Source organism: Phaethon aethereus (assembly GCF_964289735.1).
Source record: "Phaethon aethereus genome assembly, chromosome: 17".
NCBI classification, from domain to species: domain Eukaryota; kingdom Metazoa; phylum Chordata; class Aves; order Phaethontiformes; family Phaethontidae; genus Phaethon; species Phaethon aethereus.
Window position 1 is genome coordinate 9,087,604 of NC_138593.1, and position 19,149 is coordinate 9,106,752.

Sequence of the window (19,149 nt, forward strand, 5' to 3'; positions counted from 1 at the left end):
CCTTGCCTGTTTCTTTTCCTTCTTTTTTCACATCCTCTTCACAGGAAAGAATGAGTATGATCTTCTGATAATTGGTGGAGGATCTGGAGGCCTTGCTTGTGCAAAAGAAGGTTTGTGTGTATAAATAAATAACAAAAGTTTTGTTTTAGTTTATGTGGTGTTTATGGAAGCTAAGTGTTACTGGTAATGCTAAAGCTTTTTAAGTAACATAGTATACTTCAGTCCCTGCACATTAATCATTAACTCGGCTCCATGCAATTAATCTGCAGATTAATTCACACCCTTGGGCGGGGTGATCTTGTTTGGCTATCTTATTAACTTTTAAAAAATATTTATTTTGTCATGGCAAAATCTAATAAGCTTTTATTTCACTGTTATTGTAAAATACTCTGAGTGCCTCCATAGATACTGTATTTTTAAAATTATACTGTTTCTTGGTTATGTGTTAAAACAACAGTCCCTTCAGACTGTTTCCAAGAACCGTTTAACTGCTGTAGAGAACTTTGCCCCTTTGTAACTCAATATAATGTGCTCAACAACCCACAAGGTTCTTAAACATGTCATTTGGGGTCAAATTGCATTTTTAGTGTCGGTGGAAGCTGGAGGTTCTAGTCTGGGTTATTAAGTGCTTTCTGGAGAATCTGCTGACTACATAGACAGCCTGGGTGCCTAGTCTGGCATCTTGAGTTAGTATAAACTACCAGCCGTCATCTCCTGTACACTTAATCTGTACCTCAGCTACTAAAAATGTTTGGGTTTGTGTGTTTCTCCCTCCTCTAAATACCTTGTCTTGCTTTTTGTTTAAAGCTGCTCAGTTTGGAAGGAAAGTGGCTATTTTGGATTATGTGGAACCTTCTCCACAAGGTATGGAAGAGAAATACTAGGATAATATTTGGACATGTGTATAAAATGGTTTTCTAGGTAAGCAGATTGCTCCAGGCAGCAAAATGGCCAAAGCCTGCTTTGCTTGTAGTAAAAGCCCTTAAGCCCAGCTTGCTGTAGTGCTCATTCCTTCCAATGATGTCCCAGGTCTGCCTGCTTTCCCTGCACATTAAGGTGCTTAGATTGGTGCTACCATTTGTAGTGGGCTTTGGCCTTAAATATGTGAGAATATTGTCTCTGTCAAAATGTCATTTACAATTTCTAAAAATGATGAATTGCATCATGTTGAGGCTTTTCATGTACAATATGTAAAATCTGCAAATGCAAATAAGCAAGTGTGAATGTGTAGTAACTGGATCTTCAGAGCTCTGAGAAATGTCTTGAGATGGTTTGAATTTTAGAAGAAAAATAGACAGAGATGTTTTTTATCAAAACAGACAAACATAAGCAGGGTTAGAAACTGATCCGTAGGAGATAGATAGTAAACGGTGTGTTGTTTCAGATCTTTTTAACTAATTGCATGTAAGTAACCCAGTTGCGTTGTTACACTAACCTGATGCATTTCCTTTTTTTCCTTTCTTTTTTTTCCCCCCTGAAGGAACCAAATGGGGACTTGGTGGAACTTGTGTGAATGTTGGCTGCATTCCTAAAAAGCTTATGCATCAAGCAGCTCTTTTAGGGAGTGCCCTTAAAGATGCTCAACACTATGGCTGGAATATAGCCCAACCTGTTGATCATACGTGGTAAAGTTTATTGCCCGTATCCACTCCTATGTGCTGCAAATGTGTAACAGCTTTTCCCAGTTGGTGTGATATTTAGGGACAGTTAGGGAAGTAAATATTGCATGAAGCTTTTTAGACTGCTCTTTGTTTAAAACACAAAACTGTATTTACTGGTTTATTGGGGCAGATATTATGCTAATTTGGACTTGATAATTTACTTTTTTTATAACTGTAGAACATTCCTAATTTCTAGCAATTGCCTATATCTTTGAGTTGCATAATTTGAATTTGTAATGTGATGACTTCATGTTCATTTGCTTGTTTTGTGATAGGTCTGTGATGGCAAAAGCTGTCCAGAATTATGTGAAATCCTTGAATTGGGGACACAGAGTGCAACTACAAGACAAGTAAATAAGATTTTGAAATTTATCTTTTTTCTCACAGTCAAGGAGCTCTTTCTCCTTGTAGAATTGCTGAATTGCCTTTAGAGTTTCTCACTAGAGCCAGTATTTTGAGTTTCTGAGTCCTTTCTGCCTAGGACTGTAAATGTCCTTGCCCATGTAAGTGATTTCTGCCCCCCCTTCCTTTTCTTTTCTGGGAAATAGTGGTTGAAGGTGACCATATGTGAAACCTTTCTAACAGTGTAGTGATCAAGGAAAGCTCTCTTTAATCTGGAGAGGTTTTGCATTAATATGAAGCAATCCGGTTTTCTCAAGATAATTTTAAGCTTGTCCACCAAAATCTATATGCCATACAAGCCTACAGCTAACACTATACAAAAGCAGCTGATTTTTTTGCTTTCAATGCAGAAGTGGTTCCAAGTTTTTCAGCATGCAGTTCCTTTTATAGAAAAATTATATTAGTAGACAATTTAGTCTTGTGACTCCTGCTAAGTCACTTTTGTGTGCTCTTAAATGGACATTGTACTAGTAATGTTATAGATAGTAATAGTAATGCAATGACTAGTGGATATCATATCATTTGAAGAGGTCAATAACCTGATCCCAAAGCATGTTACAAGGTTAGGTACTCTGCTGTGTAGAGGATTTAACTGTGACACAACAATTAAGTGACTTAAATTATGTGACAGAGCTGCAAACAATCCTATTAAATGAGATGCTTTCTTCCTTTCACTTTTCTAAGCCTGTTTGCTATCCTTTTTAACACCTCAGATACAGAAAAAGTAGCTGATTGTGTTTCATTCATTAAGTATGCATTTATGTTGTTGTTTTCTTGTAAACAGGAAGGTGAAATATTTCAACATGAAGGGGAGTTTTTCTGATCCACATACAATCCGTGGTTTAACAAAAGCAGGTAAAGAGGTGAGCTGCTGTGCTGATTTCTGCAGTACCATTCACTTCAAACATTTCAGGTCTTCATGTGTTGGTTTTCAGTTCAACTGGGAGCTTTTGCAAATTGCTTTAGGTATTCAGTGTTGTTTTGGTGAGGGAGATTTGCATTTTCCACCTAGAGAACATGTTTATGAACTTGACTGTTGCCTGCTGAATCTCTAATCTTTAACCTGTCAGTTAGATGCCATTACTTTTTGTTTGGAGACAGAAATGCTGAGACAAAAGATTATTTGGTCAGAGTCATACTGCTTTGACAGATGCTTACAGACATGTAAAGACGATCAACATCTCTTTATTGCTCTGGGCATCAGATCAGTCTGAGATGTTTTCCTCTTTCAGATGAATTGTATTAGAAAGCTAAGTACCCTTACAAAATTGTGTGTGGGAGGCCATTTTACTGAATGCGCAACTTCAAGCAACTGGGTCATGTAACAGAATGGTAGCCATTTTTGCATATTTAACATGCATTTTTAACACCTCTTTGAGGATAATTATAAAATGTTACTGGTTAATATCAGCTTGAGAGAGCAAAAATTTTGTGGGTAGATACGTAGCATTTTCTAAAAACATGCCACTTCTGAGGTAGTTTAACTCCAGACCTGAGAGACAGAATTCACTTGCTGTGATCTCCATGTGTTTTGTCTGAAGCAAAAATTGATTTTAAAAAGCAGCCGGTTGTACACAACTGTTGCTTCCAAGTAGTCATCAGAATCTTGTCCAGTATAGGAACAATTGTAAGCTTAATATTAAAAAAAAAATGATAAAGAATGTATAGGAGAAACTTCTGCATTTATTGGTTTATTTTATCTGCATCCTTTTTTTAATGCATTGCTGATTATTATGTCATCTAAATAGCAGATGATAGTGCCAGCTTTCTCATTTATCACTCATTTGTACATAGGTAAAACCTGAAGACAGATAAAAGAATTTCAAATGCTTGATTTTGATTTTGTATTTTTGTTTGTAGACTATTGTCACTGCAGAAAATATTGTCATTGCTACTGGAGGGAGACCAAAATACCCTATGCATGTAAGTTACACTTGACATATGACAACTCCAGTGGCTTTACTGGTTTTGTTGCAGGTAATGATGAATGTTTGGAGGATAAAGAATGTAAATATAAAGTAACACATAAGAGATTTTTGTGCTTGTATCGTGAAAAATTATCTTTTATATAAAACACAGGCTTTTCAGAAAAACATTTCCATAGAAAACAATTTGCATCAATTTAATATGTTGCTTAGAGCTGTAGGATAATTCAGGTTGGAAGCGATCTCTAGCGGTCATCTAGTTCAACATTCTGCTCAAGGAGGTTGGGGTCAGCTATTGAGTCAGCTGTGAGGTCAGATGATGTTGCTCAGGGCTTTTTGCAGGCAGGTTTTGAAAATCTCCAAAGATGGAGACTGGATAACATATCTGGGCAAGCCAAGATATATTCCCCTTGGTCTACTGGCTATACTTCAGCTAATACAGCCCAAGTGTCTATTAGCTTTCTTTGCTGCCAGGACTTGCACTGTAAATTCAGGATCTTACCTGTGTGTTCATAGATTGCAGGTGCACTGGAGTATGGAATCACAAGTGATGATCTATTCTGGTTAAAAGAATCTCCTGGAAAAACGTAAGTTACATTACCATGGCTTTAATAGATGCTGGCATTCTTACTTTATGGCAAGGTGAAAAATGTTCAAAATTGCCTTTTATACACCAATTTTTCTGTCCTTTGGTTTTCCTTCTGAGAATTTGTTTAGCTATGCATCAACATCACACTACCAACCTTCATTAGTAACTAATAGATATGCCCCCCCCCAATGCAATTCCTGTATAAAATCAAATTAAATATGAATTTTCACCATCTGGTTAAGGTGACTTTTTGGCTGTAGCAATTATACATGGAAGTCACAAGAGGGCAGCATAAACTTAAACGAAGGTTGTACTGTCCCTATTCTTTCCTACTGGTATATGTGAAATTGCTCTTCAACTAGGAAAGAAACTCCAACATAATTTTATGTTCTCTTAAGTGGTGGCAGTTCTGATAACAAAAGAAAATACGATGAGACATTTGGGTTACTTTTGCCTTTTCTTATGCTTTGGGAGCTATTGTTTAACTGAAATACTAAAATGCCATAGTGATATTTTTTTTACAGCACATAGCACAGTAAGATTCTGAGTCAGCATTGCACTACAGAGCAATTTCCTGATGCAAACAGTTGTGATAGGAAATGCACATCTGCTAGCATGAAAGACAGATAATACTATTTTTTTCTTTTCTCTATTGAGCAATTCTAGAAAAAGCAAAGTATATATAAGAAAAGGAGGCTTGAAACTATAATACTGGTGTTTTGAAAGAAAACAGAGCTTCCATTCATGGCTGTGACTTTCTAATATAAAATATGTACTGTGTTAAGCTAAACATCAAATAGATAAACAAGGCTCCTCGGTACAGTTTAAAAAGGAAAGTAAATTTGCTTTGTTTGTAGTATAACAGTCACCTCTTGAATTTTGAGAACATGATTTATGCGAGGAAATTTATTTTTTTAAGAACCAACAAAACAAAACCACCAAAACCCCACACAAAAATTAAACATAAGATTTATCCCTCTAAGATGTTTCTGTGAAAATGTGGCTTTTGTCCAGTTGCTGCTAATGCAAGTTGTAACAGTGTAATGTGGGAGTCTAGTGTTTATGTGTTGCATTCCTGAGATTTAGTCAAAATAAGCCTGCAGGGGCTACAGTAGCATTTCTGTGCTTTATCAGGCTGTGTCCTAGCAAATGAAGGAGGGAGTTGTTAAAGGTTTGTTTCTGTCGGATATGTTTCTATTATAAATATTCCCAAGGTTCAGTTTAACACCTTTTGTTTTTAGTCTGAGCTGTGTTGTACTTATTCTTTCTTTTCTCTCTCTCCAAATGTACATATCTCAGCTACAAATTACATGCCTGGAGGTTATAGAACTGTCAGTTCTGCAGTTATTCATATTAAAAAAAAAAAAAAAGCAAACTGCTAACCAACTTAAAAGTCCCTTAGATATACAAACATTGTGAAGAAATTCTCACTACTGAGATGAAGGGGTTTGGCAGAGTGAATTAGAAAAGATGCCTTGAAATACGTTCAGAATGAGTGAGAGATTGAGCAGGTGTGAAGGAGGTTAGGTTCTGTTCTCTTAGATGTTCTATTAGACACTGACAATGCCCAGGAACCCTTTAGTTTGTAGAAGAAATTGTGAATAATGTGCTGCTGATACTATGAATGAGTGCCAGCTGGCATCTATTTTTCATTTAATGAAATAAAAAAAGGCAAACATATGCCCAAATTACAAATATTCTCATTCTGTTCCCTGTGAATCTCCAGTAGATATCTCTTTATGGGCAGTGTGTGTTTTTTTGCAGCACTTCCCAGGAGCTACATGCTAAAAGAGGGGGTAACCATCCATTCACAGATGAATCAGATGTCCTAATACTAGAATTTATTTCCCACTGTGTTAAATTGTTCGCCAAACATAAAACCCACACTAGCAGATTTTAATCTCTTTAGCTCAGCCTATTCTCTGTACACCTTCAGAAGTTGTATGTTTTTATTATAGGATAGATGGATGTTATCTAGTGTCTTTTGTGAGAAAACACACATTGTACTGACTCTGCAATCCCTGGGGTTTGCAGAGCAGCAGCCCCCATGTCTGCACTTTTCAGAAGTGTAAAAGCATCTCTGTTAGAACTAGGCAATGGTGTAGATTGGTTTAGGGTAAAGTATAGTCCACAAGCCAGTGTTTGACCTACTATTTTGCTCTGCTATCTTAGCATAGGATAGACTGTGTATGAAGAACTTTCCAAATATTGGACTTGTTTCTCTCTTGCAATATTGTGGAAGAATAACTTTCCTAGGGCTAGCTAGTCAGTGGCAGGCCAAAAAGATAAGCCAAATTTGCTGTCTGCAGAGATCCATCATGTCTCTAATATTTGTTTTTAGTTGTCATACATGTTTACATATAAAATATTTTAATTTCCTAAGGTTCTTGACGTCCTTCTGTGAAACACATTTCTGTCTTTGTAAGTGTGTATACCAGTAGTTTTCCTGGTAACAGGGTGGATCATTGCTTTTAAATTTTAGTTAAAATTGATGAATGATACCTCCTTATAAAGAGGCTGCAATGCCTGCACCACTTTGTGGTGGCCTTCAGTTTGTGTGTGTTTTTCCACAGATTTAAGGGTTTATGTTTATTTTGTGAAGCACTACACTAGCGTATGCTACTTTGGCCAGGGATCAAGCAAAGTGTGGGTTGTGTAGGCCACAGGTTGATATTTCAAATGTATTCCTTCCTGTGATCTGACTACTTTGAATTTTCACTTGTTTGAAGCATGTTTAGTCAGAATAGTTTTGTTCTGTTGCTTAAAGTATTTTAATGAATGGAGGCACAACTGCTGAATGAAAAGGTCTTTACTCAGTGGATTATTTCTGTGCAACTGTTCTCTTTGCTGGCATTTCATTTGTGTGGATAAAACTTATCTTCCTCAAAACAATTAAACAAGGTTGGATATGGGTAAAAGAATACGATAAGATTCTGTGACTTATGCTTATGCATTAGCTTATGCTACCTTGCTTATCCTCCTAACTTTAAACAACCTATTTAAACTCTGTGATTATGTGAGTTTGTACTTTGAGTCTTTAAAGTAAATTTCTAAATTAAAGTAAATTTTAAATTTCTAGCTTTCCAAAATGCAATTAGCAAACTACTACTTCCATGCCCCAAAATCCAGTTATTTTTTTAACTTTTGAATATGGCAGTATGAGAGAGATCTGCTTTAAAAAAAAAGTCCAAAAGAAACAAAAAAATGTGCCAAATATTCAGGTGGGTTCCAAGTGCTGTGGTTTTGTGTTGCTGTTTTTTGATGAAAAGTCCTTTATAAAGCATGAGGATGAAAGTTTTTTATAACGCATGTATTTCCATAAATGAAAATCATAGTCAGAAAGAGCCTAACATTCTCCACTGTTCTCATAGTAACTAGAAATTTTGATCTCTAATGATGCTTTTTTCCCTAATTAAAAAACTTAACAAAAGCCTTTGTCGTAAGTGGGAATATTATGTGTAATGCCTCTCCAACCTGTGAGATTTTAACAAGTCTGCATAACACATGAACAGCAAAGGAATGTGAATGCAGCCTGTCCAGCAGCTGAGTGTCAGTGACTGGCCAGTTGGACCCACTTTTACCTCCGGAACAGTGACTGAGCATTCTGCCTTTTGTGTACTCAGCAGACATAGGGAACTGAGGATATGGTCAGAAGAAAGAGGACTGCTGCAGTGTATAGGGCATCTGGGGACAGGCGTGGAAACTCCTGTGCTGGAGAGCTGATAACACCTCATAAATTAAAATTCTTGGTTGAAATGGTGTGAAATATGGGGAGAATGGGAGCTGGAGTTTTATTTAAGATCTGAAATGGATGTATTTGGTAAATACTAGGCTAAGTAAATCTATTAAACGTATTTTCTATAACTGCATACACAAACTTTTAAAGAGAGGAAGGGCAAATATTTGGCATTTGGATAAATAAGATAATGAAAAAGCAGATGCTTATAAATCAAAATGAAATTTAGCAATGAATAAAATGTTGGGATTACTGGGAACGGTAATCTACTTTGATAGCACGTTTGAAATTCATAATCTTCCTAAGTTTTCTTAAAAATAATTTAAAATATATGTTTAGTAATTAAGATACCTCTAGAAATTTGGTGATGTTCTTGAGTTCCCACAAGACTGCTGATGTCTGTGTGTTTATATGTTGCCTACTGTCTCAGAGGCAGTGGTGCCAAGAGGCCCTGTAAAGATGAGGCATCAGTAGCAATAGGCACTGGGGGAAGAACCTGTCAATGTTTGCTCCAGATGTTACCAATGGAGAAACATCATAGAACGCAGTTGGAATACTTGTGATGCCGCTTAACCTTGCTAGTTTCTCTGAGTTTTTCATGGCTTTCTTCAGTTTATCTTTCAGAGTATGTGTTCAAATGTCTTTTACAATATAAAAACAATTCCTTATGTCTTATAAGCCTGTTCTTTTCTCATTCTGTTAATAACATAAACCCACATGTTATAGTGTTGTCTTTGTTGGAGTTGACAAGCCATGCTCTTTCTTCCCATCTAACAACATCAGATCCACTCCTCAAACCTGTAATTTTGATTTTGATACATACTTCAGAGAATAAATTTTTCGGTTGTGCAGAAGTATGCTCATTCCACTGCTTTGTTCTTTTTATGTAACAGGTTGGTTGTTGGAGCCAGCTGTATCCTTTGAAAAAGCTGTGATTTATGATTATAAGCAGCATATCTGCCTTTCCTATGAAAGCTCAATTTTCAGAATTCCTTTGCTCATGCCCTGTAGTTGAGTTGGTAATAGAATAGTAATAGTTTTCAATGCAGTAGCATCATGGGAATTCAGGTCAGCTGAAGATGGATTCTCAGGATCCTAAAAACAATGTTATCTATGAAGAAAATATTCTAAGGCTTTGGAGTTTTATTCTATGCAACAAAAGCAAGCTAAAGATGTCTGTGTAAGGAGAACTTGATATCTGTAGGTAAAAAGCCCACTTTTATACTACCCTTTTATATTGCATTTATATGAAATTATTGTTTATATTTCCTTAACTGATGCTTCATCAGATGTTTCACTTGAATGTGCTGGTTTTCTAACAGGCATTGGATTAGACACTACAGTCATGATGAGAAGCATCCCACTTCGTGGGTTTGATCAGGTGAGTATGGAATATCTTACATCTCCTTATATATCCAATATATTAAAAAATATATTTGATTATTTTTGTCTCCTAAAGAAAAAGTGTCATTGGCTTCTCCAAACATTTCCTAGTACGTGCTTTCTGAAGAGAAACTAAATAAATATTAGCTCTTGTTTTCTATCATATCTCTTGATACTGTACTCAGAAAAGTAAATCTTTCTTTTTTCTTCCTGCTTAATTGAAAACAAGATTGACAAGGTTGGGAAACAGGGGAGGGATTTATGCCACTGCTAAAAACATTAGACGGTCTCTTTAAAATAATCCTGAATTTCTAGGAATTACAGATAATGACTTCTAAAATAAATTATTGGACTTAATATGAAGTAGTTCAGTGTGGAGTTCATGATGAATATAAATAAATCACTAAGCTTAAAGTTTGTAATGACATAGGAATTGTAAATCTTGACCTTGCCACTTTCAAAACAGTGGTGGTTATAACCAGGTTTAAAAAAAAAGAAAAAAGTTATTTCAGTGGAACTATTAACCCTAAGCTGAAGAAAATCAAAAGTAAAAAATTTCAGGCAGGGTAATTTAAAGAGCAAAAAATGTGTTTCAAAATTGGGAAAGATTTTGAGGAGTTTTATTTAAAAGTATAAGTGGTCATGATTGTTCTGACAAAACAGAAAACAGTTTTGGCCAGAAACCCATTCTTGTATGAAGAGAATAAAAGCAATTAACAACAAGAAAAGGTAACAGCAACAAAAAAAGGATTTGTGTAAAAGGTATAACTGCTGAAAGAAGCAATAGAAGATAGTATAGCAGGTTTACATTAAAGACAATTTACTGGATCCAGTAAAGGTGTTACTTGGATGTGAGTTTGTAGCCTCTGTTCTACAGGTTAGGTGATCTCTCTGATGGCCTGATACTCTTTTTGGTCCCTAGATCTGTAGGGAGAGTATGTTAAAGGTGACTGTGAATCTTCTGTCCCTGCAAGATTTGATGCTAATGCTACTTGGAAGGAAAAGTTTCTGTAGTGTTCTTAAAACAGTGAGAGAGTTCTGGGTTTTCACTCACACGTGCAGTGAACTTTTTCTTTGAAGTTTCCAACAATTTTTTTTCTCAGGCAAATAACTTTGGAAAATGTCAGCCTTAAGAATGAAGTGTTGTGTTAATCACTTGAAAATAGTGTTTTCAGAATGGGAATGAAAGCACATTAACTTAATTATTCCTGGTATCATGAGTTAGGGGGTTTTTTTAATGCTTAATTGCAGTAGTGCAAACATTTACAGCCCAAAGTTGATGAAAGAGTGATAGAACTATGGGCTTGTTTTTAAGAACTTCTTTGCACACACGGTGTATAGGAAAATTATTTTCTAGTGTAACAGCACAGTTTTTGAGGAGGGAGTATTGCTGTTAGAAGCAGCAGTGACAAGTACCACTGCAGGTAGTGACAGCTTCTGGTTGCATGCCAGACACTCCCACTTTGAAGTGGCTTCTTTAAAACTAGTGGTATGTGTACTAGAGTTTGCAAAACATTGTATAAGAATGTGTCTTGGGATTTGCACTCATCATTGAAGAAATCTACACCTGTAACAGTATGACATCTGAGCAAGCAGGCAATAGTGTTAAGAGTGTGTGTGTGGCACTTCTAAAACACTGACAGTAGGGCTTTCTCTGAGAACTTGATCCTTTGTAGGCAGGAAGAGCACAACGGACATTTCAAAGTTAAGAAAGTATTAACAGAGATAAAATAATTATGTTCAGTCTGTAGCCACATTGAGTCTGATGGAAGCTGTTTAGTGAGCTATCTTTTTTCCTGAAGAGATATAACCCTGCTGTTATCTTCATATTATTTAATATCAACTTCAAAAATAAAGTTTTGTAACCTGAAAGCTTGCATGTAGCTATTCTGTGTGAGTGATTTTGTGATAATATCCTTTAAGTAATAGACATATTCTTTGACAAAGTGCAACCAGATTTACTGTGGTCCAAAGAGCAATGACATCTTTGGATAAACCTGTCAGTATGACACTTCACTACTTGACTGGTGTGGCATTACTTCAAACAGGCTCTTAGGACAAAAGCCTTATTTCCTTTTTGTACTACAACTTTCCAGGAAATCTTAGCGATTCTTAGTCATTGCAGAGAAATGACAGGTGTCATGTCAAAGGGAAATATTTTTTTTCCTTAGCTTTATGAAAGTATTTAATTCTCATCAAGCTGCCAGAAAATGGTAACGTTAAACTGAATCTGCTCTAGATGCATATTTGGGAATTAATGCAAGCATCGAATTATTCAAAAGCAACTGTTTTATTCATATACTATTTTACTTTTTGAAAATAATTTGAATGTTCTGATGTAGATGCCTCTTGGAATGGAGTTGCACGTCATAGTGGCTCAATAAATTATCATGTGTTAACAATGCATACTAAGTGACAAAGAATGTTTGAAATGCACAGTGTACTGGATTTTCATGAAGACAGCTGAGGGAGGGCTTTACATTAAAAAGGTCATATATCTAAGAATAAACAATTTTTTTCCCTTACTCAACAGCAAATGGCATCTTTAGTAACTGAGCACATGGAATCTTATGGCACAAAATTTTTAAAGAGATGTTTCCCAACCAAAGTTGAAAAATTGGAGAGCAACAGATTGCAGGTCACCTGGAAAAATACTGAACTGGGCACAGAAGAAACCGATTCCTTTGACACAGTGATGTGGGCAGTAGGTAAACTTGATTATGTTAACATTTATTTGCAACGCTTTCCATTCTGCAAATGAAGTCCCCTCATCATGTTGTAAGGGGTCAAACAGCCACCTCCTTTTTTTTCCTTTTTTTTTTTTTTAAATAATGTTAAATATTTAGTGACCTAAACATTGATAGTTTTTTAATTCTTTTCTTGCATGCCTAACTTGTTCACTTACAGTCTAAAAACACATGAAAAGTACAGTGAATGGAAGAAATCTGTGGTAGCTGTTTTTGCATGAGCTGCAATAAATGGGAGACCATTTAGTCTTCCTCACATTTACTAGAGGGTGAGAGCATGAATTCTAGTAACCTCTGTGGTGTAGGTAGTGTTCTGTAAGTGCATACTTTTGACGTATTCATGAAGCTGTTCACTACATGTTCCTATTTATCCTGTTCAAGAGGCTACCGTTTCTTCTAGGAATTTTTCTAAATTGTGCTGCTTAAGTTTGTTACTGCAGCCATCATCCAGTTCAGAGAAAGAAAAGTAACTGTCCCTAAAAATCCAAGCTCATTGCAGGGAACCTTGGAACTTTAGAGCTTTTTGAAATCTGTTTAGGAACTTACATGCATCTCGGACCCCTCAGAACTGATATGTGATGCCTAAGTCAGAGTAAATCAGCTTAAAAGAATTTTGTGGCAAATGGCTATGAGCATAATCACCAGAAATGGGAATTAAATCTGGTTTTTGCCTCCTTTGAATCAAATGCTACTTCTTGTACGGATTAACACACTAAATGATGTATGGTACGAGGCTCCAGCCCTCAGGAATGAAAATAGTCTTTCTGCATTGCCTCCCCAAGCTGCTCGTTTGTTGCTGTTATGTGTTGGCCCTCAGTTGTTGATACTGGGTCAGATGGACTGCAAGCCCACTAGAATAGCAGACCTCTTGTCTTCTGTGCTTATAAAGCTTTGTGAGTATCTGGAATTCTAGCTAAATAATGGATAACTAAAGGTAGTAGTGATATTTGGCAAGCAGATGATATCTGGCAAGCAAAGTAAATAGGCTTAAACTTAGTGCCCAAGAAATCTGTTTTGATGCAGAGGGATGATCAATTTTACTTTAGCATCTTTAGCAATTCCTTTAACTACTTAATTTTTATGCTATTCTTTTTATCTGACACTACTGTTTTAGAGTTGTGGGGAAGTGTTACTCTTTAATTTGTTGATAACAGATAAAGTTAAGTTATTGTGGTTGTAGAACAGATACATTACAGGAAACAGGAATAGATAATTTACAGCATTTTGTATTTTGTCCAATGGACTAAATCTGTTGTCCTGTTCCTTTCCCCTGGTTAAGTCAGCTTTACATCTTCTTAATACCCCAGAGTGCACGTTGTGTGTTGTGACAAACTTTTTCTTTCGCTTACTGCGATTACTATTCTCTTAGAAGTGCTATGGGCTTCTATAAATTGTGGAAGCAGCCTGTAATAATAGGTTTTGCTCACCAAAACCACTCAAAGACACTAGTGCTGGCCAAGAGCAAAAAAGGTCATGCTATCCAGAGATGTGACAATCCTAAAAACTGTAAAATAATAATCATGAGGTGAGATGAAAATGTTTCCAAAAAGTGGGTTTCTAAATGCTGTATTTGATTTTTCTCAAGCTTTCTGGTAAAAGTACACTGAGGTGGAGCCACACCTGTGAAATGTCAAGTCAGTTTGTTTACTTTTGTCCAAGATGGAAAAAAGAGCTATGAAATTGAAATAATAAGAAAAAAAATCTTGGTTTAGTGTTAATTATAATGGACCAAGGTTGCATGATATACTGTTGCAACTCAGTGTTAATGTGACTTTACTCACCATTTTGATACAGAACTACATGTATTATAATTTTTGTCATAGATTTGAGTTATAATCCATATCTAGAAACTGCAAAATGAACAGCTTGAGGGTTTGGGGGTTTTGTGTTTACCTTTTTTTTTCAGTGTTCTAATTGGCACTCCACCCTTAAGGAATAAACACATTAACAGTTAAAGCTGGTTAATTGATGTGCAGTCCGTATGATTCATTGTTTTGCTCTGTATCAACACACCCACACCAGGTGTCTCAGATAATAGGCTGGGAAGCTTGGTAGTGTTGAGGATTTCCTGTCTGCAGATGTGCCAGTTACAATACTGATTGAAGAAAGTCAGCTTGTAGAGTTAGTTAAAAAGCAGCTGCTATTGTTAACTAATTGTAGCCTGAATTATAGTAGATATTTCCTTAATTTTTATAAGTGCATTGTGGAATTTTTATAGGATTTTATGAATAATGTTAAAAATATTTACTGACAGTGGGACATAGTTTAATTTTGGTAAGCTACAGTATTACCTCTTAATGTAGGCCCTTTGACAAAAATTTGCATTGTGTTTCTATGAACAGTTTTGTTTATCTTTTGGAATGTGTAATTTTCTGCTTGTTGTATGGGTAAGCCAATAAAAGCAGGCACAATGCTCTCTGCTTTTCTAGCAGCTTTTTTGAACCAGACAAAGTATTTGAGGCACAGCCCCTCTCCCCCCCATTTTGATACTTTTTAATGTAATTTAAAGGTTTCAATCCAAAGCTTTTGTAAGTAGCTGTGATGGACCTGTGTTGCCTTGCTGTGTGACTATACTGTTATGTTCTAGCTCAGTGAAACAGCTCTTTCTTGACCTTTATTTGATTCTGCCTGTCTAGTCCTGTAATGTCTGTCTCTTACTAGTGCTCTGTCTTCTGCTTTTGTGAGAATTCTCCTGAAATTATAAGATTTTGAGATTGGTTTTCTTTGTTTAATATGGAACCAATAAACTTTTATTATTATACAGTATTCCCCCTGCCTTCAGGGACACACAAAAAATTTATATGTTGGGTGCCTAATATACCTGAGCTACAAAGCAATGGTAAATGTGTGCATGTACAGATTGAACATAGGGTCTTCATCCAAAGAAAAGGGCAGAGATTGATACCTTTATAAACAGATGCAACTGTTGAGCTGGAGGGCAAAGTTGCAGGAGGTCAGTCACGCTTTGTAGGGTGAGTTGGTTTCAGCTATTGGAGGACTGAATCCTGGGGATTGAATGCTGCAATTGCATCACAGCTAATATATAAAAGGAATTGGCAAGTAGTATTTCCATTTGAATTTGCAATACGTGGCAAAAGATCACTGCTGTAACTGGAATATGATTATTCACAAAATCCTTAGAAAAGATACTGAGTTACTACATATCTAATGGGGTCTTACTGCGTGGAGGAGCAACACTGAATTGATGATTAAACTAAGCAGGTGTTTACAAAATATCCTGGAATTAGTTTGACAGAGAAAGTGAGGTAGTGTGCTAGTAAATTGTTAACATAAAGAGCAATGACCAGCAACAGATTTTAAGTTTAGCTTTACAAAAAGAGTTTTCTCCTTGAGAGCAGTGGAACAACCATTCTCAAGTTCTTTTGCATTCATAAGCTTAGAGGAAAGCCACTGTATCTTTGAATATCATCTTTGCTATAGAAGGGAATTACAATTTTATCTCAGTGTAAAGCTGAACAGGTGTCAGGTGTTGCACATCATGTGCTATCAAACATATTGTTCTTTGTGTCAGACTGGATGCTTGGCAGATTTATTTTGTAGTGCAGTAAAAGAAGATTCTCACTGTTCAATATCAAGAAAGGGTACATAACATGTTTTTAATAGTAGTTTTCTTCAAGTCTTACGACCAAATCAGTTTGGATTAACTAAGAAAACAGAAATTTTGTTTGGAGATTTTCTTTGAAAAGTCCCATATGGTAAAATATTGCTGTGGTCTCCAGTGCGCATATCTCTGCCAGCCCCTATAGAAAAGAGGATGGGCTTTAGATTTGTCTATGCAAACAAAATCTTGCCATCCAGTTTTTAACCTTTGAACTGTTCAGAGAAACATAATGCACCTTGGCTGATCTCAGACAACTGTTAGTGCTAATGTGATGTGGTTTGCTGAGGCTCTGGGTCTTCATTCTGAACTTCCCGTGTGTGTGTCTCATTAATTTTAATTCTCTGCAGTCCTAATGAAAATTGCCATTCCCATTATGTTAGCCAGTACTTTCAGTTTTTTTCCCAATATCTAGTTTTAATGCTATTCAGTCAGACTTTATTCAACAGGGTTATTTTTAATGTTTTAGTAATTTGTTTGCATTGAAAGAGGCCTAGATGGTACTTCTTCCTTCTTCTGTTTAACCCACACATAAACTTTGAGTGTAGCTCTTATTTTATGCTTCTTATTTTACCAACTTGTAACTACAAAAATCCATTCTTCATGTTGAGGAAAAGTTAGATGCTAGGCTATGCCTCTAATCTGCATGTGAGAGAATGTTTTGGATTCAGAACTATAACGTGCTGTTTGAGTTGATTGGTGGTAGCTAGCCTTTACTTGAGTGGTGGTATAAATAAATGAAAAAATGGTGGAAAATGCTCCAAAATAATTTAATGAAATCAGTATAATTACTGTGACATTTTCTACAGAATACAGGTTCTGCTCATCCATAAGTGTCTAGGAGATTGAAGCCAATGACCTCACTTGGGAATCATGGTTGGGTACTGGTTTTTGAGATTGCAGAGCCATCCTTTAAGGGTGTACAAAAACCTTTGGTTAAAGCAAGCTTAGTGTGGGAGAATTAATGTAAAGGTGAACTGTGGCTTTCTTCTCAGCAAGTGTTTCCATCCCACTTTACCTTGTACAGGACCTTGAGAACAAAACAAATAGAATTGTTAGAAGTCTGTGACATGCTGTAAGGTTTTCATTTGGTTGCATGTCACTTGGAGTTGCTTTTTTGTTGTTGTTGTTTGAGTAGGACCAAAGTGACATGTCTCCAGACACAAGTAACTTCAGATGTACAGTGATGGTGATGCCCAGATGTTTACTGATTGCACCATGGCTGCCACAAACTCTCTCCTGAGATGATGACTCTGTTTAATAAGTATTACTAGTCAATGCTACAAGAAATAGTACAGCTTAGAAGACTTGGCAAAGAACCAATTACTGCCCTAGCACTGACTAAGAGGCAGATCTTTTTCAAGTTGTGGCAGGCATGCTGAAAGTTTATCAGTAATAAATGAAATGTTCAAAAACATCCTTGTAAAATTGGTGCATGCTGCTATCAATGTGGTAAGGGTTCTGAACGTTTTTTACCCTAGTTATTGTATTCAATATTTTCTTGTAAACTGAACATTAGTTACACTGAATTGGTCTTTATTAGTCATTATCAGCTAGCTATGTTTTAGTGAACACCTTGTGGGTTTTGAGGAGGGATTTGAAGGAGGAAAGGGTAGTGGTCTAGAAACGAATTTGGGGTTTGTGTCAGGCACCCAGAACAAGATGAGAGAGAGTACCAAGACTGGGAACACAGATGAGATTTTGATTAAGGTCAAACTGAGGTTGGATTGGGCAAAGTTCTGAAGTGATGTGTCAAAATGCCAATGTATAGGGAAGAAGTGGAGAATGTTATCAGGCTTAAGTTTTATGCCAGAAGAACCATCCTGTCACCCTGCAGTATCGCCACAGTCGTCATCTGCAGTATCATGCCTGATAATAAAATGCTTGGTTGGCTCTAGTTTGGATTTTTCAAATGCTGGCGGGTTAAACAGACATTCCAGCTTCTGTGATTAAGAAACTGCAGAAGACCCATTATAAAATTCTGCTGTCAGCTGCACCTTTATAACCCTGGGAAATCTTACTGTAAGCAAGAGTATGCTGTCACTCACTCACTGCTGCTACTTGCTTGACTATGCCTATTCCTGTGGTTTCTTCTCAGTTTAGCTGCTTCAGTCTCCACTGTTGAAGGTGCTGCACCTGAAGGTCACAGCAACCTATTATTGCATTTACCTTATTCTGTGTGCAAGTGTGATTACCAGAGGCCCTCAGCAGATGATGGGACAGAAATGCCAGCCTAGCACATAACCAAGATGGGTGCTTTATCCAGTCTCTTGTCACACTGGCTGGCAGTGTGACAAGCTGGCTGGCAGCCCCCTTAGGAAGCCATGTTGTTAGATTTTACAAAAACAGATGAAAAATCTGGTTTTTCTTTTAAAGTTAAAAGCAAGTGGGGGTGGGCCCTGAAAGCAGGCATCTGTGTGGTTTTCACAGATGTGTGGTTATTGTATGGGTCTGTTAAAGAGGAGATTATGATGTGGTATTGAAAGTGCACGAGTCAGGTAACCTTTTTAAGGGTCAGATTTGAATTGGCACCTTTCTTCTAGATATCTGACATAATATTTTGCTGTTTTGAATGAAAGTTAAATGCAGTCTTGTCTCTTATACAATCACACACTCCTTATTCTGTGGCAGTTTCAGGCAGTGAACATCTTCAAACTAAAAGCACATGTGCTGGCTTTGGGGGCGGGGGGACATCTCTGTGGTGTGTGCCTGGTAGGATTTGGTATAATTTTGTATTGCCCTCTGGATCCTAGAAATAAACTGTAAACTCATGCTTTCTTGAAGCTGTAAATGTAAAAAACTTAGGAGTTATGGGTATGAAACAGATGTCATTCTGATCCAATACTACTGTGATATGGTGAGAACTGGTTCTATAATACAAGTAAGGGAATGTTGGGAAATACCAGAATTTACTCAATTTGACATTAAAACTTAACAAGACACATTGAATAATCATGAACCTAAGCTACTGAATTTGAGGTGAAGCAAGATCAGTAAGTGTAATTCTGGCTTATGGAGCTGAGCCAGCATGGGACTAAAGGCCAATAAATCTTCAGTTCAGTTTTTTAAAGTTTTGGTTTTGCTTTC

General features: G+C 36.6%; 1 protein-coding gene across 2 annotated transcripts in view; it reads left to right on the forward strand.

Annotated features, from left to right (window-relative positions):
• The window catches only part of TXNRD2 (thioredoxin reductase 2), a gene marked incomplete at its 5' end in the record, with an annotated part of 34,141 nt that overhangs the window by 1,199 nt on the left and 13,793 nt on the right, over positions 1-19,149 (forward strand). The window contains 10 exons of one of the 2 annotated variants that reach the window (XM_082007641.1): positions 45-118; positions 816-864; positions 1,481-1,625; positions 1,937-2,011; positions 2,848-2,926; positions 3,924-3,986; positions 4,505-4,575; positions 9,207-9,226; positions 9,603-9,694; positions 12,230-12,404. In XM_082007641.1, the coding sequence (XP_081863767.1) occupies positions 45-118; positions 816-864; positions 1,481-1,625; positions 1,937-2,011; positions 2,848-2,926; positions 3,924-3,986; positions 4,505-4,575; positions 9,207-9,226; positions 9,603-9,694; positions 12,230-12,404 (843 nt within the window). The remainder of the gene's footprint in view (positions 1-44; positions 119-815; positions 865-1,480; positions 1,626-1,936; positions 2,012-2,847; positions 2,927-3,923; positions 3,987-4,504; positions 4,576-9,206; positions 9,227-9,602; positions 9,695-12,229; positions 12,405-19,149) is intronic. The other variant, XM_082007642.1, reaches the window with a different exon arrangement.